Below are 25,607 nucleotides of genomic sequence, written 5' to 3'. Positions count from 1 at the left end.
TATGAATTCACAGAGCAAGCAAATGGGCAACCTAGGTTTTTAATCCGAGTCTACTGGTCATCCTATCTTTTCTACACCAACCTGACCCAATCCTTACCTCGCAAGAAAACACAGTCTATAAGAAGCATTACAGTGCCAGGGTTTATATTGTTGATTAGGTTTTTGATTTTCCCCTGGGTTTTCTGACGGATAAACTCATTGATCTGCTTCCGAGTATTTTCCAAATTCTGGAAGTTGGTGACGACCATGTCTGCATTGTACATTTTCTTGATATCTGTCATGAATTTCTTCTGTGGCCGCAACTCCCGGTCCATGAACAAGGCATTCCTGAGGGCCAGCTCAACTTCCTGGTTCTTCTGGTTCAACACGTGGATGAGGTAATGGAAACCTTCGTGAAGCTCTTTCTCTGGCATATTCCTGAAGTTGAAGCCTTGCTTGATCTCAGCCAGCGTGGAGTCCTGGGCACCCAGAGACAGTATGGAAAAGGCGATACCGATGCCCAAGGGTGAGAAGAAGATGTTCTTGTTAGGGTCACCGGCGGCCAGCTTCCTGTACAGCTTTAAGCCAAATTTTGCGTTCCGCCTTGCAAGCTCCTGGGCTGCCTCCTTTCCATCCCGTGTTTGGGCCTGGCTCCAAGTTCCATGATTCGTTGGAGAGAAGTTGGGATTCAGAAGACCCTCCACAGTCAGGAAGCCAGCCAGAAGCAGGCCCAGGCTCAGCATAGGGTTCATTTTCCTTGGAGATTTTTCTGTTGAGTATTAGACTAGAGGTGAGCAGAAAACAAAACAAAACAAAAACAAAGGGACCCCAGTGTTTGTTCTTATCCACAAGGAAGATCAGATGAAGAAATGATACTATGATTAGCATATGCTGTGCACAGAAGTTTAAAAATGGCTTAACATCCACTGTGACATTTATCCTTTACAATCACCCCGGGGACTAAAAATGATTGTCACCATTTCATAAACAAGAAGCCTGAGTGTAGAGGGCAGCTGTGGTTTTTGTACCCCTTTCCCCATCTTATAGTAAGGGTATTTCAATTCCTTTGAGGAACTGCTCCTTCTACTCCATTGGATTACAATAAGAATGCCCCACAGTGTGGGCATATGACTCAGGTTAGGCCATAATATTACTCCAACACTGCCCGGTTAAATAATGAGGCTGTGACCAAAATCAGATCAATCAGTATCTGTCCTTAAGAATGTATAGGCCTCTTAACTCTGGGGTATCTGGCTTAATATGCAGCCTTAGAGTCAAACATGGCCATGACTTCCACATACAGAAGGAAAGAAGAGAGAGATGGAAAGAAAGAAATGCAGACACATACTTGGTGACATCTTTGGTATCCTTGGATCAAGCTTTACCTGAAGCTCATACACCTTTATTTTTCCAAGTTTTAAGAGCCAGTAAATCTCATTTTCAGGGTTGGCTGGTTTGAGTTGGATGTTTCTACTTACAACAAAAAGAATTCTTACTAATTTGCAATAATAAGGCCCTTTGTCTAAGATCGCATGGTCTGTAAGTGGTGGATACCCACTGCAGGAGAACCCAGGTATCTAGGAAACCTCCTTCCCTAAACCTTTTCCGAGGGAAAGAAGAGGGTAGCGTCATAGGGAGGCAAAGCCAAACCTGCCTGGCCCTGGGAACACTGCTTCTTTCACCTCCTCTCAGCTATGTCATCTCCCAACAAGACTGTGAGCTTCTCAGGGATGAAAGTTTCACTTTCTGTTTTCCCTTAATCTCTGGCCCTAATGCTGCATGTATCTGCCAAAAGTATGGTATTTCAAAAAGCTTGTTGACTCTTTACTTGGACATGCTATTGTCAATGATTTTTAAAATAATTTATATGTCAAATGAAGGCAGATTTCTCTGGTCCTCTTTTATCACATATCATGTATTTTTTTAACATCTTTATTGATCTGAAATCCATGGGGAATAGTATGATCCTTGATTGTAAATGGTTGTCTTAAACTGAGTTCCTGGGAAGCAGAACCTGAGACAAGGCTTTGAATGTGCACTGTAAGCTCTTAGGAGGAGCCCGTTGGGAAATGAGGGGAGCAGGGCAGGAAAGGGAAGGAGCTGAGCCAGAATGTGGCCCCAGGTAACACCCAGCCTTGGTCTGATCCACAGCGGGAGTCTCTGGGGCAGCAGCCACGTGGCAGTAAAGACAAGGGGCTGGTCTTTTGCACAAAGTCAGTCCGTGGTCCCCAGTAGCCTCTCCCCAGGATGCAAGGCCTGGTGTGTGACTTCCTGGAACAATTAGCTCCCACGGGCCAAAGGCAGTTTTCCGGAGTGGGGAGGGCAGCTGTGCCCTGTTATCAGCCAATCCTCACAGTACCCCCAGCCTCGGAGAACCAGACCCGGCACAGACAGGGCCTACTGTAGCTAAATCCCTGGGGCCTGGCACCAAGGAGGCTTTTTCTAGTTGTCTGAATGACAGGGTGGATGAACGCCAGCAAGGGCTTGCCCTTAGGAGTTCCCTAAATCCCCAAGTTCTTCACGCGCCCCCAGCCCTCTATGCCGGGTCCTGAGGACACAGCCATCACCACAGTGCACATGGTCCGCAGAGAGCTTGTGGCTCAGTGTCTGAAAGTTCTAGTGGCTACTACCTCCTGCTTCCCATGCTGCCCTTCCATCTTCCTTATGGAACTTCATTTCTTTCCCAGATTTCTCTCCTTCCCTCAGGCTGCCCATGTGCCTCAAGGATAGGGTCCCCATCCCCATCTCCAAAAGGGGCCCTTATTGGGGCAGGATGATCTCAAGTTCCCTGTTAGTGACTGGTTCAGGAATCAGGCCTAACCCAGTCAGTGCATGGAGGGGTTCTGCCCTGATAGTTGTTCAAGGAGGAGCCACAACTGCAGTAATCCAGTGAGGGTGACTTTCAGGGCTTTTTCTTGGAAAGTTGGGGTGCTTCCCTCTCTCTTCCTCTGGATGTCCTGGGCAGGAAGGTAGAGATGCCAGGGTCTACCACAGCCATTTGCTCCACAAGAGTAGGGACTCCGGGTCAAAGCCAGAACACAAAGAGGGTACACACAAAGGCTTTGCGGAGAAACGGGGAGCTGGAGCTGCAGGTAGGCTAATCCAGAGCCCGCCCCACCTCCAGGCTTCCAGGGAGGCCTGTGTGAGTTATGCAACCAGTTACTCAAAGCTGAAATCTTCCTAACAAATACAAGTGTATAAAAAACAATGCTAGGACCAGCAGGCGTTGAGTCCTGGCTCTGATCGCACGCCTCATAGCTCTGTGACACTGTGGAATAGACTTACCCTCTCTGAGCCTAGGTGGTCACTAAGCATCTTGCACTCCTAATGACACAGGTTTTAGTAAAAATTAAAAATAGCTGGTGATGAGCAAAGGCTGTAGGGTCTGTCCAAAAACAGATTGTAGAAGAGAAGATTAGTAAAGTCCCTGAGGCTGTTTCAGATAAAGGAAAGAAAATGCAAAGGATTCAATTTCTCAGGTTAGAAGGCTGGACTGTTTACAAAGTCTGCCTGGATTAAAAATAGAAGTTTCCTGTATTCAGAGGAGATCGCCACTTGTATGCGCCCCATTTCCCAATGCCTGGCAGTGGAGTTTAGACATGTCAGTCAAAGAGCTGAGAGGACAGTCTCAGCAGCAGCAGGTTTACCGGCCAGGTTGGATGCAAAGCGATTGAGCAACCCGCCAGGAGCTGAGCATGGTCAGGTCACAGGGCTGGAACCTGAGGCAGAGAAGGAAAACGGCTGGAGGTGTTTTTTGGTACAGACGGCTCATATGCACCCATAGTTTCATGGTGATGCGCACTCAGTGAGTCCTAAAAGTATTTTGTACTCCACCAAGTTTCAGAAACAAGATCTGATTACGGAATTCAAAGTCTGTCTGGATACTGGTCCTGTCCTGCTCTGTGTTTGTTAGGTGGTCCAGAACAAGCATCTACCCTTCAGAGCCTTAGTATCTTAATTGGTGGCGTGGGGGTAATACTTTGGCCCCCTCCCCATTATAGATGCTGCTGATCAGCTCGCTGCCTCCAGCTCTCAGCTGCCCCCCACCTCTGTGAGCTGGGACACAGGGGGCCCCACAGTCATCCTGCCCAGGCCCACCGAGCACGGGGGCCTGGCCTTTCTCCCCACCAACAGCCCACACTAGCCCATTTCTGGGCCTTTCCATGGGTCATCACAGGCCCTACACTAAGTCAAACTTGTCAGCTGGGTACCAGTTCCAGATGCCTGAAAAAGCTAACTTTTTATTCCATCAGTTAAAATACCTGAGCGACTAGTTATTTACCAATAAACTGATAGATTTACCAAGTTGAGTAATTCTTTGTTGGTTTTGAGTTTGGAGTATGTGTGCATTTGGATGTCACTGTAATGAAATAAATACACAAAATAAAGAAGACAAAGAACAAGACAGAAACAAAACCCAGTGGGGTCCACAGGGGCAGATAAAGATATTATCAGTATTTCCTCTTTTCTCCATCCTGTTCCCCGAGTCCCTATTAATTTGGGGAAATAATTGCTTTCTCTCATGACTAGGTAGAGCAGAACGGCCAGGAGTCGTTCATCCCGAGGCCAGACCCAAGCCGAGCGAGGAGCCCCCTCCCTCCATCTGCCCGCAGGGGGCTCCCCAAGGGGGCTTTCAGGCGGGGCAGTGGGCACGGCAGTAGGCACCGCTTTCAGCTCCCATGCCATTCCTGACAAGCTTCGTGATGGGAATCTGCCAGTCAAAGAGACTAGGGGTGTGGATGGTGAGATACGACAGCACTTTTAACAATAATAATAACATTTGTAAATTTACCTGGATTTTTTCGCACTTGTTACCATCAGTAATTTGGGGAAACAATATACCAACAAATAAAGCACACACAGGATTCAAGAGAACCCAACACATAGCAGTTTGGAACCATTTACCTGGAAGGAAGAGACCTCGCCCGGCTCCTCGGGGCACCTGTGTCCTGATAGTTTACTACCCCACCTCTCTTCCCTGTGACTGACTGGCAAGGAAAAGTCCATGGGGTGCCTGTTCTCAAGCCAGGGAAACTGCAAAGTTTAGGATGCTTCAATGAGCTCCCTGCCTCAGTGGCTTGAGCCCTAGTGAGAGCCCGCCAGCCGGAATGACCCCTGCTAAATGAGGGGCCTCTCTCTGCACAGGCTGGTCACGGGCATGCTGCCCTGCCCTGAGGCACCCCACGCCCGCAGATCTTTTCCTCCAATCTTTTCTGTAGTTCTCCGTGGAACGCACAGCACTCAGTCTGCTCCCTTGGCTGAGGGATCTGAGGGAGCTTTCCTAAAGACGTGCCTCGGCGCCCTGAAGGGCCAGCACCACAGCGCTGGGTTGGAGGACATGTCCCAGGTCCTCCCGCTTGAACAGATTGGTATTGTTTCAGGAGGAGATCACTCTAGATGTGCTGGAAGTTATTTATTTTTTTTAAATTTTATCATTAATCTACAATTAGATGCAAAACATTATGTTTACTAGGCTCCCCCCTTCACCAAGTACCAAAACTAGTTTAGAATTAAGTGGTGGTAAGACATGTCCTCTCCACTGCTGGAAGTGAGAAAAGACCCATGAAAGAAATCTAAAGACTGTGAAAGAGACTTCATCCTCCTTCCCAGAAACAAAGAACCGGAACACAAACCCATCCTCTCATCTCTAAGATTGCCCTGGAGATTTCTTCCTTCATTATTTTAAGAAATATTTCAAGTCCTCCCTGTGTGCCAAGCACCAGGGCACTGGAGCAGCATCCAGTGAATGGCCCATGCCAATGCTGACAACTGACCCACAGCCTCCTTTGGAGGGCAAATATGGAGCCCTCCTGAGAGGCGATGCCCACAACCAGCCCTGCAGTCTCCTCCAAATCCTCCAGCACTTTCCAACTCTTTGCCTGGCCTGTTCCCCCTGCCTTCCGTGACTTCATTCTAAGATGAGGGAATATGTGGATTAGGAAGGCTGAGCGACCATCAACTTGGGACAAAGTGCTTTATAAAGGGGAAACCAAGGCCCAGAGGGGAAGAAGGAGCTATCCAAGGTCATGCTGTATATCTTGATGGATCAGAGTGGGAATCCGATCCATTAAGGCAATTCTGCAAAAATGCATGAAAGAGCTGCTTAGTCTCTCTTTCTCCATGCAAGAGTAAATTGATGGGTACAGCCTCTGTCCTCAGAGAGAAAGGTACACAACAGCTCACAGACAAGGCTGAGTGCGGTCAGAACCACAAGGCAGGGGCGGATCCGAGTTGGAGGGGCCCCCTTGTCTCCCAAGACAACTCCCATTCCCACACCCACCAAGGTTTTTCCTCTAGAAAAGCACTGGACATAGACATCCATGAAAAGGAAGCAGAGGCTCTCCGAAGATGCCTGGTACACTCTTCAAGAGAGCAGTTTCCCGTATTTGGAACTCTTCCAGAATTTTCTTCCAGACACTCACCCTGGGACTGTACTGTAGCCTCCCGCAATCTGAAGCAACCTCCATGCAGAATAGACAATAAGCGCCAGACCTTTTCAAAGGGAAGATATACTTACAGTACATTCAGAAGGATCCACTGAGCCAGCCAAATGGGTCTGCTTTTCTTGCTTTATTATTTATACTTCCATAGCCCCTTGGAAACAGACTAAAGACCAGTAAAACTAGCTGGCCCAAGTGAGCAGGTGATGGAAACTCTAGGAGCAATGGCCACACCGCTTCTGTGGGGGCTTCTCCTCCCCACCGGAGGCTGCAGCTAATATTTAGACCACACCTGCTGGGTTGTGGCTTCCTTAATGAAGTCCATTCATTGCTTTTGCAACTACTGTATTTCCCAATCACTGTGGGTCTGGAACTTGGAATATTCTGCAGGGAGATCAACCTGTACTCCTGACATTAAGTATTCAACCCCCCTCCCCCCCCATCAAGACTGTCATCAATGGGAAGAGGTTGTGAACAGGATCCTCGGGTGTTCCCTTTATCTCTCCTTTCTTCTCTTTGCTATTTTTTAGGAACTCTACTGGTGTTGGTTCTTACAACCTTAGCTCACATGAAGTCCTTTCAGGGAAGAGAACCAAAAAGAGGTGGACAATTAAATATATAGTTTCTTTCAGGGGCGACAGGAACCAAAAATCCACAGCCAAGTTTGTGATCACTCAAGAAAATTCGAACTTTTCTTTCAGTTGCACATTTGTTGTGCTGGAGTAATGAGACTCTGATTGGTTCCTTCCCTCCCTTATTTTTCTGTATTTTCTGAGTTGTCTTTAAAGAATGTGTATTACTTCAGAATTAATTTTTAAGGGATTTAAAATAAAATGAACTTCTTAGCTTCAGGTTTATCTGAAAGAGAAGTGGTGATGATGTCAAAGAAATTCTCAGACTTGCTAATCCCAATGTACCTATTTTCTATTCCACTTTCTCTAAGGATCTCTAATGAACAGAAAAACTCATTCGGGTAGTCCTTCCCCATTTAGCGGTGGTTCATAATAGGTGTTGTACAGGCATAGCACAAACAGCTGTGAACAGTGTTTTTCCCTCCTTTGGGGTGCTAGTAGAGACAGGACTGTCATCCCCAAAGCTGGATGGAGCAGATGACCCATTAAAAACTTCTAGAAAATATAGCTGTCACTGGCTCCTTCCCAGGCCTGGTCTGGCCCCATCCTGTCACACTCACAGACCAGGCCAACCAGACCATGGGGATGTGGGGCTCCAGAGCTCCAGAATCCAGAAAAGTCCCTGGAGGAGGCCATGAGCCACCACCTTCCCTGACCCCAGGAGGCAGCCTGGCTGTTGCAGTGCATCTGGGTCAGATATACATGTGACCGTATGAGGTGAGAAGCCTCACTGCTGAGCTCCACTCACTGAGGGGTGCAGACAGGATGGCCCCTGAAAGAAGGGGGAGCTGAGGCATGGGCATAGTCTCATCATGGCGGAGCTGAGCTAAGCTGACACTGACCCAGAATCTGTGTCTGCACCCTGTTTTGAGAGGGAGGAGCCCTGCCTCTTAATGACAGGTGAGTCCACAGGCCACACCTGCAGGCCTGTCCCAGACACACTCCACCGCAGGGCAGACTCCCACGGAAGACGCGGGAGAGGCCCAGGAGGGACAGCACCGTGCAGGTGGAGGGCGGGGATGCCCACTGAGCAACTCACGGTGCCCAAAGGCCAGTAAGCTGCAGCAGAGGGTGGCCATGGGAGGGCTGGAGACCAGGCCAGGCATCAAATCTCAGTGAGGAACTGCCCACCCTACCAGGGAGAGAGCCATTAGAGTCCAGCATTAGCCAAGGTAGCCTCGTAGGGCTGGGTGCCAGTCAGGAGAAACAGGGAGAGGGCTCTGAGAGGACTGGCCCCCTCACAGCACCCATCAGAGGACCAGGGCCTAGACTTGACACTGCTCTGACCACCTGTATTTGGGAAGACTGGAGGCCCCTGGATTTGGGCGTGGTGCCCACTGAGGCTAGGAGGATGAAGAGGAGTGTCCAGTCTGGGGACACTGAAGTGGACTGATGGACCAGAGGCAGTGGCCTGAGGCTAGGGAGTGACCCAAATATGTTTTTACAGCCTGGCCATGCGTGGGGATGAGAGGGGAGCAAGGAGTTCCCAGGTTCACCCCTGCTCTTTGGTTCAGGTGCTGGGAACATATTAATGACCCTGCCACGCCCTGGCTCCAAGAGCCCAGGTGTAGTGGGAGCCACAGGAGAGCACAGAGATAGAGTCAAGCTTCGGGAAGGACGAGGTGGAGGCAGCTCTGGGAGGCAAGAGGACCGGATCCCACCGGAAGTGCTTGGTACGTCTGTATAGATGGGACAATCTTGAGCTGGGTTCTGAAGGATGAGTAGGAGCTCTCCAGGTAAAAACTGAGGGCAAGAGCAGCACAGCAAAGATCCTGCTGCCTGGAGAAAATGAGTGAATGAGCTGATACCTCTAATGCACGACCGTGGGCTTCTGGTTCCTTTTCTGAAACATGAGAATAACCTACCTGTAAAAAGCCACCTCAGCCCTTGGAACACATTAGAATCATGGAGAGACTTGAAAAAATATCCACTTGCTGAATATGCCCCCAGAGATCCTGACTTACTTAGTCTTGGGCAAAGCCTGGGTAAGGATGCTTCTAAGAACCTCTCAGGGATTATAATGAGCACACAGAGCGGAGAATCTTTACTCTAAAGCAATTTCCACCTGGCGACTGTGGGAAGGATCTGGGACATCTCTGAAAACATTGAGCTTCCGTATGTCACCAGATACCAAAAACTGCTGTAAAGCAATAGCAATTAGGACAGTGAGATGTTGGCACAGAGATAAACAAATCAACCAAATGGGACAGACTAGAGAATCCAGGACAGACCCACCCAGGAAGAGCCACCCGATGTGTGACAAAAGGCACCAGAGTAACTCAGCTGGGAAAGGATGGTCCTCTCAACAAACGATGATGCAAATCCTGGCTGCCCATAGGGGGGAAAACGAACCTTGATCTCATCTCACTCCGTATTTACAAATTCATTTCAGGAGTCATAGACCCAGATGTGAAAAGCACTAGAGTGAACCGTATGAAAATGCTGATATTCTATGGTTTTTTACCTCAACAACCACATTTATCAAAACAATAAATCTTGTAGAAGGAAATCTAGAGTATCCTCATGACCTTGAGCCAGGCAAAAACTTCTTAAACAATACACAAAAAGTACTAACCATAAAAAAATGAAAAGTTGAACTTCTGTTCATCAAAGGTCAAGACACAGAGAACAAACGCAAGTCACAGACTGGGAGCTGGTATTTATAAGATGTATGCCTGAAAAAGGACTAACCGCTGATTTTTAAGATTTCTACAAATCAATAAGGAAACGACAACAACTTAAAACTAGGCAGAGACTTGAGCCATACTTCAGAAAAAGAGGATATCCAAATGGCCAATAAGCATTTGAAAAGGTGCTCACCACCATCAGTCATCAGGAATATGCAAAATAAAACCACAACAAGATACCACTACACACCCACCAGAACAGCTAAAATTAAAAGGACTGACAACCCGGGGGTGTGGAACCAATGGAATTCTCTTTCATGGCTAATGAATGTGTAAAAGGGATCGTGCACTGTGGAAACTGCTTGCCAGGATCCATTAAAGCTAAACCTGTCTTTACCCTTTGATCCATGAATCTAAACCAATTGATCTACACTCATATATGATCCTGAGCTTGTGGATTCACAAAAGACAGGTACTGAAACGTCCACAGCAGTTCATGTGACAGACCCAAAGTGGAGGGCACCCGTGTGTGCATTAACAGTAAAATGAAAAAGAATATTCCAGCCACCACCCCAGATCATAATGTCCATTTCCCATGGGTGACCCCATGATTGTATCTTTCACAGGACTGCCAACTGGCAATCATGGCAGGCCGGCTTGGGAGCAAATGACCAAGAGTGTAAAACACCAGGGAGCCAAAATCACATTGAAGTTCCAATGAGAACATCTGAAATCTCACAGAGGTTCCAATGAGAACAAGTGAAATGGACCTCCAGGGAATAAAGTAAAGATTGAGGTAATGAAAACATAAATGTATTCATTGTATTAAGCTCCAACTGGAACGTCATAAATGGTTTTAAAAGAAAACTAAAATTCTTAAAGCAATCTCCAGGAAGTTCCTAGCTTACACCAAAGAGGTTTCAGTACAAAATGTTACAAGTATTTTCATTCAAAAATCTGAGTAAGAAAAGACAAGAGGAGAAATATGAAAATCAGTCATAAAAAATTTAGAAAGAATTCTTTAAATAACAAAAAATCAGTGTGTTTGAGATGGCATTTCAAAACAATGGCAAAAAGGTGAATAACTCTATAACTGTTACTGGGAAACCAAAAGTCATTTGAATAAGTTAAAACAGAAAGTATTAGGGGAATCTTTTTATGATGTTAGAGTGGGAAAGAACCTCCTAAGCATGACACAAAAGTCAGAAGCATGTAAGGAAAGATATTTATATTGTGATCTAATGTATTGAAACTCTACAGCATACACAAGATAAGGATCAATCCCAAATTGGAACATTGTGTATGACAGCTAGTGTTCTTAACAATGGAGAGTTCTTATGTATCAATAATAACCATATATATTCCTTAATGAATAGGTGAATAACATGGAAAACTATGCATTGAAACTATGAGTGAGTGGAAGCTGGTCTTGAGTTTCTTATTTATTTCATTCTCTCTCTTGTTTTCTTCATCCTTATTTCTGAGGAAAAAAGCCCTTTCGTACACATTATGAGTAGATTCATTTACTGTTGGATATTACATATTTTTCACATCAACTTTATCAGTTAGGTGCTATTAGATCCATTTTATCTATGAGAAAACTGAGGTTCCAATAGCCAGATAATTAGCAGACCCCCAAATTAGGCTTTTTGATTCTTAATCCCAGTTCTATCAACAGCTGGAAGACCATAAATGAAATCAGTGGCCAGAGTATTTGGACAGCCGGCACTGATCTCAGAGCTCCTGTGCAGACTTGTGCTCCAGCCCCTCCAGCCAGGCATGGGGAAGGAGGAGGAATGTCTGTCTCTGAGTGGTGACCCTGGCCTTGGTTCTGTCCCCTAAGAACCACACACATACACACACACACACACACACACCATGGACTGGCCTCCCCATGCCCTCCTTTCCTTTGGTTCAGTCGTTTCTGGCCTCCCCTGGGTCTTGCCATCTTCCAGCCTGCTGGCCTTCTTTCTGCCCTGGTCTAGCAGCCTCCAGCTTTCTAGTTTTCAAGTGTGGTCCCCTAGACTCTCCAGTCCCACAAGCCTCATCTGCAAACTGCGTGGGCTTCTGCCCAGGACCTGCCAAGCTTGCCTCCGTCACCTCCGCCCCTTCCCCTGGATCAGCCTGCTGAGTCTGCCCCACTAAGGTCCACACCTGGATAGTAGTATGTCTGGAAAAGCTCAGGCATGCTTTTTCTCCCCCATCCTAAATGACACCTAGCACCGTGCTAGGCATACCACAGGAGCTCTGGAGATCAACTGACAGGGGGCCTGGCTTGCCAGGACCTGAGTATTTGGCACCCAGGAAAGTTCAGTGAGAAAGGTGACAGAGCCCAGAAATCAGGGTGACACACACCATTCCAGCCCTGATCTCTGTAGCATCTTTCGGGAGAATCATTCACCCCAGATTCCTTCCCTAGGGCAGAAGAGGAGTAGGCAGGAGGGGGCAGGCCAGACACCACTGCAGAATACCAGACACACACTGTAGATGTCTACGTGGTCCCCGCCCCACTTCTCCAGTGCAGGCTGGGAGCAGGTACCTCACCCTGCCCTCCCCCATGCTCTGGGAGGTCTAGAACACATGGGCCTGTGTTCTCAGCTCCAGACATAGGTGACCCATAATGCACCAGGTGACTGGGGAAACCATCCCTTGCCCAGATTCTCAGTCTACCTACCTGTTCAATGAGTGCAGGGGGTGCATTGAATCCATGGTGCCTGAGGGTGCTGAGCAATTAGAAGTCATGCTGTGAATCATTTTCCACTTAAAACAATGCTGACCGAAGTCTGTATTTAGTGACATTCTAGCCAGGACTAGGGTCTGGTGTAATAGCAAAACAACAGAAAGCATAGGAGCAAAATGTTTCATATCTTTATGGGAGGACAATTGAAAATTGCAAAATCAAAAAAATAAAAAGAAGACATCCCCAATTTAATGTTCTACTACACTTTGGGATAAGCCCACACATTTGATTTCAGCAGTGGGTGCACGTGTACATACACACGCACACATGCACATGCATAAATTTAATTCTTACAAGTCTATGAAGGAAGAACTATTGTAATCCTCACTATATGGATTAGGAAACTGAGGTTTGAGATAGTGAATATCATGTCGAATATTACATGGTTCTTGCATAGATGGACAGCCACATAAGAATATCTTGATATTAAAGAAGAAAAGGATTAAATATAGACACCAGTAATGGAGAAATTGAAGAAAAACTGGCATTGTCTGTGTGGCTGCACAGCAGCTGTTGCTGTTAAATGATGTGCAGAATTCTTCCTGATGGTTCCATGGAGCCCAGTGGGGCCCAGGAGGCTGGCACACCTTCAGTTCTCCATTGCTGAGCCATTCATTCAGCTTCATATAGCACCTTCCTTCTCGCCTTCTGTCAAGCAGCCTCCCCTCTGTCCCTGACTGGCAGAGCTTGGGGTGTAACATGGGTTACATGTTTATAATGTGCAGGGCAGCAAGGCAGGCCCTGAGCAGAAGGAACCTAAATCCTCCCTTGTGAGCTCAAGGACTGGGAGAGGCATGGACACTGGAGCGGGCTCGGTGACAGAGGTCTGATCAAACCCCTGGGGATTCCCAGTGGAGAGATGCTTCTTAGCCACCCAGGAGAGCAAGGAAGGCTTCTTGGAGTCGGTGATGTCTGTGTTTCCAAAGTACAGTCTGAGGCTTTCCTGCTTCATTCTCCAGTTGAGCTGGAGGAAGTGTGGCCATAACAAAGCCACAGGAAGCTACAGGACGTGCATCGGTAAAGGTTGGCCTCAGGAAGTCCTCCATTCCTAAGGCCCCCAGGAAAACTCAGGCAGAATTTTGGCACATGCACATCAGGCTCATGGTTTCCATCCTCCTCCTCACCAGGCCTCAGGACGCTCCTCTGCAAAATGCAGTGTTCATCCCAAAGTCACAGAGAGCTGGGTTCTGGTCCTGCGTCAATCGGGTGTTAGCTGGGCCACCTTACCCAGGTTATTTCCCCTCTGTGCCACGCTGCTTCCGGCTTTTCAATGGGATTACATAAGTACCTGTTTTTCCCACTTTACCAAATTGTTAGTAATGCTATCGAATGCAATAGTCAATGTGAATGTGGTAAATTAATAATAATTAGTAATAATAACAACAATTAATAATAATAATAGTAACAGTGAGCATGAAGAGCAGCTGATTCTGTTCATCCCAGTCATGCATTGCTCATTATTTTCATCCTCTGGCATTTAGAGAGAGTGTGTTGGGTACTTAATGCTGTTGGAGGACCAGGGGTGGGGCAAGTCTTTCAATCAAATGGAACCTGTGCTATAACTAATGGATCAGAAGGCAAGAATAGAATGTTAAGGCAGGCTGAGGCCATAAATAATTTAGCTAGCACAGGAAATATGCCCCTGTTTGGGTAACTCAGTAGTTTTAGGTGCTAGCGTGCAGCTAAGGGTGGGAAATGCTCATTTCTGAATTTTTAGAAATTCAGGAAAGCAGAATGGTTGTCTGCCTAAGACCCAGGAAAGGGGCCGAGCCATGGGGCTGGGGAAGCTGAGCTGTGTGGGTGAAGAAGTGGTGAGGAGCTCCCCAGAATAGTGTACCCATCCATTCTCCAGGAATGGTCCATGCAACCCCAAAGGGGCCCAAGACCGGCTGCAAGCCACCCCCGAAGGGATGCAGAGGAACACAGCTCTGGAGGAATCGCCCAGGGCACACCTGCACATGGAAGGGGCACAGGGAGGCACAAGACAAAATGAAGGACAATTCCTTTTGGAGAGAGAATATACATTGATTGAAACTTACCCATATTAAAACATACATGACTGGGGCGGAAGATGGCGGCGTGAGTAGAGCAGCGGAAATCTCCTCCCAAAACAACATATATCTATGAAAATATAACAAAGACAACCCTTCCTAGAATAAAGACCAGAGGACACAGGACAATATCCAGACCACATCCACACCTGAGAGAACCCAGCGCCTCGCGAAGGGGGTAAGATACAAGCCCCGGCCCCGCGGGAGCCGAGCGCCCCTCCCCCCAGCTCCCGGCGGGAGAAGAGCAGGCAGAGCGGGAGGGAGACGGAGCCCAGGGCTGCCGAACACCCAGCCCCAGCCATCCGGGCCAGAGTGCAGGGCCCTCGATACTGGGAAAACAGGGCAGCAAGAACAGTGAGCAGGCACTGGAGGCTGGGCGACAGAGGACATAAGAAAAGCGCGCGACCATTTTTTTTTTTTTTTTGCTTTTTTGCTGCTTTGTTTTGGAGAGCGCTTTTTGGAAGTCTTAAAGGGACAGGGACCCCAATACTAGGGAAACAGGGCAGAAAGACCGGTGAGCAGAGGCCTGAGGCTGGCACCGGAGAATAAAGAAAAACGAACGACCACCTTTTTTTTTTTAATTAAAATTTTTTTTTTTTTTAATTAAAAAAATTTTTTTTCTTGTTTTTTTTTGTGGTCGTTGTTTTGTTTTGGCGGGTGCTTTTTGGAAGTCTTAAAGGGGCAGGGCGGGCCACTTAATCCAGAGGTAGGGAATCCGGGATCTCTGGGCACCCTAACCCATGGGCTGCAGGGAGCAGGGAGGCCCCTTACGGAGATAAATAGCCTCCCAGCAGCTCCTGCTCCAACGCGACTCCACCATTTTGGAGTAGCTGCCCGAGCCAGGCCACGCCCACAGCAACAGCGGAGATTAACCCCATAGCAACCGGGCAGGAAGCAGAAACCCTGTCTGCGCGCAGCTGCGCAGCACAAGCCACTAGAGGCCGCTGTTCTCCCAGGAGAGGAGGGCCACAAACCAACAAGAAAGGAAGTCCTTCCAGCCGTCACTCGTCCCAGTTCTGCAGACTATTCCTATCACCATGAAAAGGCAAAGCTACAGGCAGACAAAGAGCACAGAGACAACACCAGAGAAGGAGACAGACCTAACCAGTCTTCCTGACAAAGAATTCAAAATAAGAATCATAAACATGCTGACAGAGATGCAGAGAAACACGCAAGAAAAATGGGATGAAGTCCGGAAAGAGATCACAGATGCCAGAAAGGAGATCGCAGAAATGAAACAAACTCTGGAAGGGTTTATAAGCAGAATGGATAGAATGCAAGAGGCCATTGATGGAATTGAAATCAGAGAACAGGAACGCATAGAAGCTGACATAGAGAGAGACAAAAGGATCTCCAGGAATGAAACAATATTAAGAGAACTGTGTGACCAATCTAAAAGGAGCAATATCCGTATTATAGGGGTCCCAGAAGAAGAAGAGAGAGGCAAAGAGATGGAAAGTATCTTAGAAGAAATAATTGCTGAAAACTTCCCCACACTGGGGGAGGAAGTAATCAAACAGACCACGGAAATACACAGAACCCCCAACAGAAAGGATCCAAGAAGGGCAACACCAAGACACATAATAATTAAAATGGCAAAGATCAAGGACAAGGAAAGAGTGTTAAAGGCAGCTAGAGAGAAAAAGGTCACCTATAAAGGGAAACCCATCAGGCTAACGTCAGATTTCTCAACAGAAACCCTACAGGCCAGAAGAGAATGGCATGATATATTTAATACAATGAAACAGAAGGGCCTTGAACCAAGGATACTGTATCCAGCACGACTATCATTCAAATATGACGGTGGGATTAAACAATTCCCAGACAAACAAAAGCTGAGGGAATTTGCTTTCCACAAACCACCTCTACAGAACATCTTACAGGGACTGCTCTAGATGGGAGCACTCCTAGAAAGAGCACAGCACAAAACACCCAACATATGAAGAATCGAGGAGGAGGAACAAGAAGGGAGAGAAGAAAAGAATCTCCAGACAGTGTATATAACAGCTCAATAAGCGAGCTAAGTTAGGCAGTAAGATACTAAAGAGGCTAACCTTGAACCTTTGGTAACCACGAATTTAAAGCCTGCAATGGCAATAAGTACATATCTTTCAATAGTCACCCTAAATGTTAATGGGTTGAATGCACCAATCAAAAGACACAGAGTAACAGAATGGATAAAAAAGCAAGACCCATCTATATGCTGCTTACAAGAAACTCACCTCAAACCCAAAGACATGTACAGACTAAAAGTCAAGGGATGGAAAAACATATTTCAAGCAAACAACAGTGAGAAGAAAGCAGGGGTTGCAGTACTAATATCAGACAAAATAGACTTCAAAACAAAGAAAGTAACAAGAGATAAAGAAGGACACTACATAATGATAAAGGGCTCAGTCAAACAAGAGGATATAACCATTCTAAATATATATGCACCCAACACAGGAGCACCAGCATATGTGAAACAAATACTAACAGAACTAAAGGGGGATATAGACTGCAATGCATTCATTCTAGGAGACTTCAACACACCACTCACCCCAAAGGATAGATCCACTGGGCAGAAAATAAGTAAGGACACGGAAGCACTGAACAACACAGTAGAGCAGATGGACCTAATAGACATCTATAGAACTCTACATCCAAAAGCAGCGGGATATACATTCTTCTCAAGTGCACATGGAACATTCTCCAGAATAGACCACATACTAGGCCACAAAAAGAGCCTCAGAAAATTCCAAAAGATTGAAATCCTACCAACAAACTTTTCAGACCACAAAGGCATAAAACTAGAAATAAACTGTACAAAGGAAGCAAAGAGGCTCACGAACACATGGAGGCTTAACAACACGCTCCTAAATAATCAATGGATCAATGACCAAATCAAAATGGAGATCCAGCAATATATGGAAACAAATGACAACAACAACACTAAGCCCCAACTTCTGTGGGACACAGCAAAAGCAGTCTTAAGAGGAAAGTATATAGCAATCCAAGCATATTTAAAAAAGGAAGAGCAATCCCAAATGAATGGTCTAATGTCACAATTATCGAAATTGGAAAAAGAAGAACAGATGAGGCCTAAGGTCAGCAGAAGGAGGGACATAATAAAGGTCAGAGAAGAAATAAATAAAATTGAGAAGAATAAAACAATAGCAAAAAATCAATGAAACCAAGAGCTGGTTCTTCGAGAAAATAAACAAAATAGATAAGCCTCTAGCCAGACTTATTAAGAAGAAAAGAGAGTCAACACAAATCAACAGTATCAGAAACGAGAAAGGAAAAATCACGACGGACCCCACGGAAATGCAAAGAATTATTGGAGAATACTATGAAAACCTATATGCTAACAAGCTGGGAAACCTAGGAGAAATGGACAACTTCCTAGAAAAATATAACCTTCCAAGATTGACCCAGGAAGAAACAGAAAATCTAAACAGACCAATTACCAGCAACGAAATTGAAGAGGTAATCAAAAAACTACCAAAGAACAAAACCCCCGGGCCAGATGGATTTACCTCGGAATTTTATCAGACATACAGGGAAGACATAATACCCATTCTCCTTAAAGTTTTCCAAAAAATAGAGGAGGAGGGGATACTCCCAAACTCATTCTATGAAGCTAACATCACCCTAATACCAAAACCAGGCAAAGACCCCACCAAAAAAGAAAACTACAGACCAATATCCCTGATGAACGTAGATGCAAAAATACTCAACAAAATATTAGCAAACCGAATTCAAAAATACATCAAAAGGATCATACACCATGACCAAGTGGGATTCATTCCAGGGATGCAAGGATGGTACAACATTCGAAAGTCCATCAACATCATCCACCACATCAACAAAAAGAAAGACAAAAACCACATGATCATCTCCATAGATGCTGAAAAAGCATTTGACAAAGTTCAACATCCATTCATGTTAAAAACTCTCAGCAAAATGGGAATAGAGGGCAAGTACCTCAACATAATAAAGGCCATCTATGATAAACCCACAGCCAACATTATATTGAACAGCGAGAAGCTGAAAGCATTTCCTCTGAGATCGGGAACTAGACAGGGATGCCCACTCTCTCCACTGTTATTTAACATAGTACTGGAGGTCCTAGCCACGGCAATCAGACAAAATAAAGAAATACAAGGAATCCAGATTGGTAAAGAAGAAGTTAAACTGTCACTATTTGCAGATGACATGATACTGTACATAAAAAACCCTAAAGACTCCACCCCAAAACTACTAGAACTGATATCGGAATACAGCAAAGTTGCAGGATACAAAATCAACACACAGAAATCTGTGGCTTTCCTATATACTAACAATGAACCAACAGAGAGAGAAATCAGGAAAACAACTCCATTCACAATTGCATCAAAAAAAATAAAATACCTAGAAATAAACCTAACCAAAGAAGTGAAAGACTTATACTCTGAAAACTACAAGTCACTCTTAAGAGAAATTAAAGGGGACACTAACAGATGGAAACTCATCCCATGCTCGTGGCTAGGAAGAATTAATATCGTTAAAATGGCCATCCTGCCCAAAGCAATATACAGATTTGATGCAATCCCTATGAAACTACCAGCAACATTCTTCAATGAACTGGAACAAATAATTCAAAAATTCATATGGAAACACCAAAGACCCCGAATAGCCAAAGCAATCCTGAGAAAGAAGAATAAAGTAGGGGGGATCTCACTCCCCAACTTCAAGCTCTACTATAAAGCCATAGTAATCAAGACAATTTGGTACTGGCACAAGAGCAGAGCCACAGACCAATGGAACAGACTAGAGAATCCAGACATTAACCCAGACATATATGGTCAATTAATATTTGATAAAGGAGCCATGGACATACAATGGCGAAATGACAGTCTCTTCAACAGGTGGTGCTGGCAAAACTGGACAGCTACATGTAGGAGAATGAAACTGGACCATTGTCTAACCCCATATACAAAAGTAAACTCAAAATGGATCAAAGACCTGAATGTAAGCCATGAAACCATTAAACTCTTGGAAGAAAACATAGGCGAAAACCTCTTAGACATAAACATGAGTGACCTCTTCTTGAACATATCTCCCCGGGCAAGGAAAACAACAGCAAAAATGAGTAAGTGGGACTATATTAAGCTGAAAAGCTTCTGTACAGCAAAAGACACCATCAATAGAACAAGAAGGATCCCTACAGTATGGGAGAATATATTTGAAAATGACACATCCGATAAAGGCTTGACGTCCAGAATATATAAGGAGCTCTCACGCCTCAACAAACAAAAAACAAATAACCCAATTAAAAAATGGGCAGAGGAACTGAACAGACAGTTCTCCAAAAAAGAAATACAGATGGCCAACAGACACATGAAAAGATGCTCCACATCGCTAATTATCAGAGAAATGCAAATTAAAACTACAATGAGGTATCACCTCACACCAGTAAGGATGGCTGCCATCCAAAAGACAAACAACAACAAATGTTGGCGAGGCTGTGGAGAAAGGGGAACCCTCCTACACTGCTGGTGGGAATGTAAGTTAGTTCAACCATTGTGGAAAGCAGTATGGAGGTACATCAAAATGCTCAAAACAGACTTACCATTTGACCCAGGAATTGCACTCCTAGGAATTTACCCTAAGAATGCAGCAATCAAGTTTGAGAAAGACAGATGCACCCCTATGTTTATTGCAGCACTATTTACAATAGCCAAGAATTGGAAGCAACCTAAATGTCCATCAATAGATGAATGGATAAAGAAGATGTGGTACATATACACAATGGAATACTACTCAGCTATAAGAAAAGGGCAAATCCAATCATTTGCAGCAACATGGATGGAGCTGGAGGGTATTATGCTCAGTGAAACAAGCCAAGCGGAGAAAGAGAAATACCAAATGATTTCACTTATCTGTGGAATATAAGAACAAAGGAAAAACTGAAGGAACAAAACAGCAGCAGAATCACAGAACTCAAGAATGGACTAACAGGTACCAAAGGGTAAGGGACTGGGGAGGATGGGTGGGTAGGGAGGGATAAGGGGGGGAGAAGTAGGGGGGTATTAAGATTAACATGCATGGGGGGGTAGGAGAAAAGGGAGGGCTGTACAACACAGAGAAGGCAAGTAGTGATTCTACAACATTTTGCTATGCTGATGGACAGTGACTGTAAAGGGGTTTATAGGGGAGACCTGGTATAGGGGAGAGCCTAGTAAACATAATATTCGTCATGTAAGTGTAGATTAGTGATAGCAAAAAAAAAAAAAAAAAAAAAAAAAAGGGCAGTTCCTGTGTGGTAACCTCCAACGAGTTCTACACAAGGGTATAAAGGGCATATAAAAGTGTAGGCAAAGGGTCTGTTTGTGTTTATACAGAGGATCAAAGCCTAATTGGGCTACCCCGAAAATGAACTAAGATACGATATGAAAAAGAACTTCCAACATCTGCACCCTCTGGAAGACTCATGCCAGAAGATGATCATCAAAAAACCCCAACAAAGATCCACGCACTGCTACAGCTGTAGATGCACTCATCCCACCAGTTCCTGGACCTGCCATGGGAATGAGGAAGGAGATATCTAAGCTGGCCTGTGCATACAGTAAAACAACAAAATTGGACTGGATCTATACTGTTGGAACTCAACCAAGAATTTGGAGAAGTGCAAATTGTAGCGCTCCAAAGTCTTACAACTACAAACTATTTATTGTTAAAAGAACATATGGCATGTGAACAGTCCCCAGGAATGGGTTGTTTTAATTTGTCTGATTTCTCTCAGACTGTTCAAGTTCATTTGGACAATATCCACCATATCATAGATAAGTTTTCACAAATGCCTAAGGTGCCTAACTGGTTTTCTTGGTTACACTGCAGATGGCTGGTAATTACAGATATGCTTTGGTTATGTAACTATACTCCTATTATGTTAATGTGTGTGTGCAATTTAAGTAGTAGCTTAAAACCTATACATGCTGAAGTTACTCTACAAGAAGATATATCAAAGAAATAATCAATCTTCCCATGTTTTCTTCCGCCTGCTACTTCTATAGCTTTTCTTCTTCCTTCCTAATTACAACCCTTAAATAGAATTCGTGCCTCATATCAAATTTACCGAGTATCATAATTCTTCCAAGTGGTAAAGATACCTCAAGACAAATGCTGGGCATAGAAGCTACAGGGCATAAATATGCAAAGAAGTAAAAAGCTAACCTTTTCAAACAATAAGGCTTCTCTCTCACTTACCAACTTCACATTTCCCTGTATGGCCCCGGAAGATGACTGGTTAGCCAGAGACGGGTAAGATTCCTCAAGGGAGGAACAACCTAAGACAGGCACAGTCGCAGGGGGGCCATCAGGTGAGAAATTGGGGATCAACAGAGGTGAGGCTTAGAACCTCACCCCCCCTGTTCTGAGAGAAATCTTCTGCATACGTGGATGTTTTATTGCCCTGGTCTAGCTTGGATTAACACATAGTCTACAGGCACACACCTGATCATCTACATGTGCTCTCTTACAACACTAAACTATGTTTTCTACCTTTATCTTGTATCTACCTACCACTTCAGCATTTTATTAAAAATAATAATAATAAAGAGAGAAATGTGGTATCCACATATAAATCAAGTATAAAAACCAAATGAGTATTCATATTTGAACTGACTGTTTATAGTTCATAATGCATGAGCAAAACCGAAAGTTTCTGTGATGACTGCCCTTGTACTGTTCACTATGTAACTTATTCATTATGTAAGAATTTGTTCTACATGTAAAAACTTGTTTGTTATGCCTCAGAAGATTGGAGACTGACAAAAATTAGGCTTGGGGTGGAATAATGATTGTGCATTGAGCATTGACTCCCCTATACAGAATTTTATTGTCGTTAACAACCATTTGATCAATAAATATGAGAGATGCCCTCACAAAAAAAAAAAAAAAAAAAAAAAAAGTACAGACTTCCAATGGTAAAATAAATTAGTAACCGGGATGTAATGTATAGCATAAGGAATATAGTCAAGATATTGTAACAGCCTGGTAGGGTGATAGCTGGAACCTAGAATTATGTATATAAATGTTCTACCACTGTGTTGTACACTTGAAACTCATGTAATGTAATACTGTGTGTCAACTACCCTTCAATAAAAAATAATTATTAAAAAAAAAAAAAAAAAAAAAAAAAAACATACATGACTGATATCAGATGCCTTTATTGTGAGCAAGGAAAGAAACAGTAGAGCCCTGGGCCTCTTAAGCAAGGAGGAAAGATCTTACAGTGGGGAAAGATCACAGAACCAGGAAACAAAGGGGAGGGGACCAGAGGATTCAGTCTGGAGTCAGGAAACCTGGGTTCCTTTCTGTCACTTCCCAGATGCACACCGTCCTCAAGTTACTGCATCTCTTAGGACCTTCATTTCCTCACCTGTAAAACTGGGAAATACTTGAGAAATCCACTGGGAGGACCAATTCAACTAGTGACTGTAAGAGGCATGGTGCAAGTCATGACTGCCTACACACAGGCTGCTCCTAGACTCTGGAATTTTACAGGGGTCACTAAGGGCCAGACCAGCAGCCGTCATATTTTTCCCTTCTGGGATGAATAAAAAAATACTATGTGCTGAATTAAAACCACAATGAGATATCACCTCAGACCAGTAAGGATGGCCACCATCCAAAAGACAAACAGCAACAAATGTTGGCAAGAATGTGGAGAAAGGGGAACCCTCCTACACTGCTGGTGGGAATGTAAATTAGTTCAACCATTGTGGAAAGCAGTACGGAGGTTCCTCAAAAAACTGAAAATAGAAATACCATTTGACCCAGGAATTCCACTCCTAGGAATTTACACAAAGGAAACAAAATCTCAGATCCAAAAAGACATATGCACCCCTATGTTTATCGCAGCACTATTTACAATAGTCAGGATATGGAAGCAACCTAAGTGTCCATCAGTAGATGAATGGATAAAGAAGATGTGGTACATATACACAATGGAATATCATTCAGCCATGGGAAGAAAACAAATCCTACCATTTGCAACAACATGGATGGAGCTGGAGGGTATTATGCTCAGTGAAATAAGCCAGGAGGAGAAAGACAAGTGCCAAATGATTTCCCTCATTTGTGGAGTATAACAATGAAGCAAAACAATGAAGCAAAAATAAAACAGCAGCAGACTCACAGACTCCAAGAAGGGACCAGTGGTTACCAAAGGGGAGGATTGGGGTAAGGTGGTGGGGAGGGAGCAGGGGATTGAAGGGCATTATGGTTAGTACACATGGTGTGTGGGGCTGTCACAGGGAGAACAGTGTAGCACAGAGAAGACAAGTAATGGCATCTTACTATGCAGACAGACAGTGACTTCAATGGGGTGGGAGGGGCTTGATAATATGGGTGAACTTAATAAAAGTAAATAAATAAATAAATAAGGCAAAGAAAATATTATGTGCTGGACTTGAAATCTGAGCGATGTATGGATTAAAACATAGACACCACGCAACTGCCGAGATCCTCTGGCCAGGCTTCCTAATGCCAGAGTAACCTGAATAGTGGGGACTTCATCAGCCCCTCTGTGCCACTTTAAAGGCCAGAAATGATGATTTCCCTCCTCAGATGAACAGCTAGGCTGTTCTGGTGGCCCCTTGGTGGGGTCCCACAGCCTGAGGAGGTGTGGGTCTGAGAAGCACCAGACCCCAAATCTCATCACAGCTCTGCGCCTTAACTAGCTCCCCTGTAAAATGGCATGGTCATGCTTACCTGCCCACTGCCCAGAGGCTGAGTGGGACAATCGATGCCAAGCCCTTGAACTGTGCCTGGCACAGAGAGGCAGTCCACGGGAGCGAGACTTACTGTTTTACTGCCATTTTCATTTTTTCATATAATTTTAATTATTATTTTATGAGGACACCTGTAATGGAGATGAGCCACAGAGGCACAGTGCTTCCACAGATGTGCCCACACCCACTCCACCTCTCAATCACAGCCGGCTCCCACTTGGCACACTCTGGCAGCCTTGAGCATGCCAGGCTGGGCAGAAGGTGTGCGCCATAGGCCTGTGGGGAGGGCTGGATGCCAGAGCCCGCAGACAGGCACTCTCAGCCAGACCCTGGCGGCTGTGACTCACCTCTCGGTTACTGCTGGCGGAGGTGGGAGAACAATGTTCAGATCTCAGTGCAGGGAGGGGTGGGGGGAAACTGGGCAGAGCTGGGGCAGGGTGGGGAGCTGGGTTGGTTCTTGGAGATGGCTCTAAAGGCTTGATTTGGGCAGGTTCCCTAACCTTGGGGCTGGGGCTGGGCAGGATGCCCCTGGGATCCATGTGGGTGTTCAGAGAGGGGCCCTGCAGGTGGGCCCAGATGTTCTCCAGGCCTGCTCCAGGCACGCTGCCGCTTGGCTTTTCTGGGACTGCAAAGACTATTGTCCTTCCATGTTCTCTGTCTGGTCTGGGGGGGCTCTGTCCTTGCTGTTCTCTGTCCTGTGGGTCTCTCTCTATTGTCACCTGGTGGTACCTTCTTAGCCAAGCTGGCTCCCCTGTATGGAACTATTCCTCCTAACATCTTCTGCAGCTGCGACCTTCTCTTCTGCCACCAAGACAGGCTGCCTTAGCTTTCCCCGATCCAAGCACCTAGTCCCAGGACCCAGATGGTCCCTTCCCAGCTGAGGTGTCCCACCCTGGCTCAAACACTTATGGACAACCGGTCAGGGCAGGACAGGGGAGTTCTCAGCAGGAGGAAATGGGAAAACACTGGCAAGAGATAACTCGGTCATTGTATTTAAGCTTGGGAGAAAGAAAGGAGGTTGAAAGCATTGTCCACGGCAAGCACATCAAATATTAAATGTCAAAAATGTTCCTTTGCCCTTAACCTACCTGACGGCCCATGTCTAAAGTCCCAACATTACAGCTTTATCCATTTGCTGCAGACAGCGTGCTCTGAAGGGAAACATCATGTTTGATGTCAGACTGGCATGGCTTTGAATTCTGGTGCAAGCCCTTATTAGCTGATGTGTCTGGACAGGATAGTTAACCTTGCCAAGCTTCAGTTTCTTTCAAAAATGGATTTCATGCACCCCACACAAGGCTGTCATAAAGAATAATTACGGAAATACCGGACTAGGGGCTTGGAAGCTATTTTTATCAATAATAACAAAGTAGATAAATA

General features: G+C 45.3%; 1 protein-coding gene across 3 annotated transcripts in view; it reads right to left on the bottom strand.

Moving 5' to 3' along the window:
* The window catches only part of SERPINA12 (serpin family A member 12), a 35,199-nt gene extending 9,866 nt beyond the window's left edge, over positions 1–25,333 (bottom strand). Inside the window, exons 1-2 of one of the 3 annotated variants that reach the window (XM_057488174.1) lie at positions 25,316–25,333; positions 98–748 (exon numbers count right to left, since the gene is read on the bottom strand). In XM_057488174.1, the coding sequence (XP_057344157.1) occupies positions 98–731 (634 nt within the window). In that variant the 5' untranslated portion in view covers positions 732–748; positions 25,316–25,333. Of the gene's footprint in view, positions 1–97; positions 764–6,496; positions 6,714–25,315 lie in introns of those variants that run through there. The other 2 variants (XM_036882321.2, XM_036882322.2) reach the window with 2 other exon arrangements.
* Between the last annotated feature and the right edge of the window lie 274 nt (positions 25,334–25,607).

Source organism: Manis pentadactyla, chromosome 11 (assembly GCF_030020395.1).
Source record: "Manis pentadactyla isolate mManPen7 chromosome 11, mManPen7.hap1, whole genome shotgun sequence".
Lineage (NCBI taxonomy): Eukaryota > Metazoa > Chordata > Mammalia > Pholidota > Manidae > Manis > Manis pentadactyla.
The sequence above is the reverse complement of the archived record's forward strand: the minus strand, read 5'-3'. Positions and strand labels throughout refer to the sequence as shown.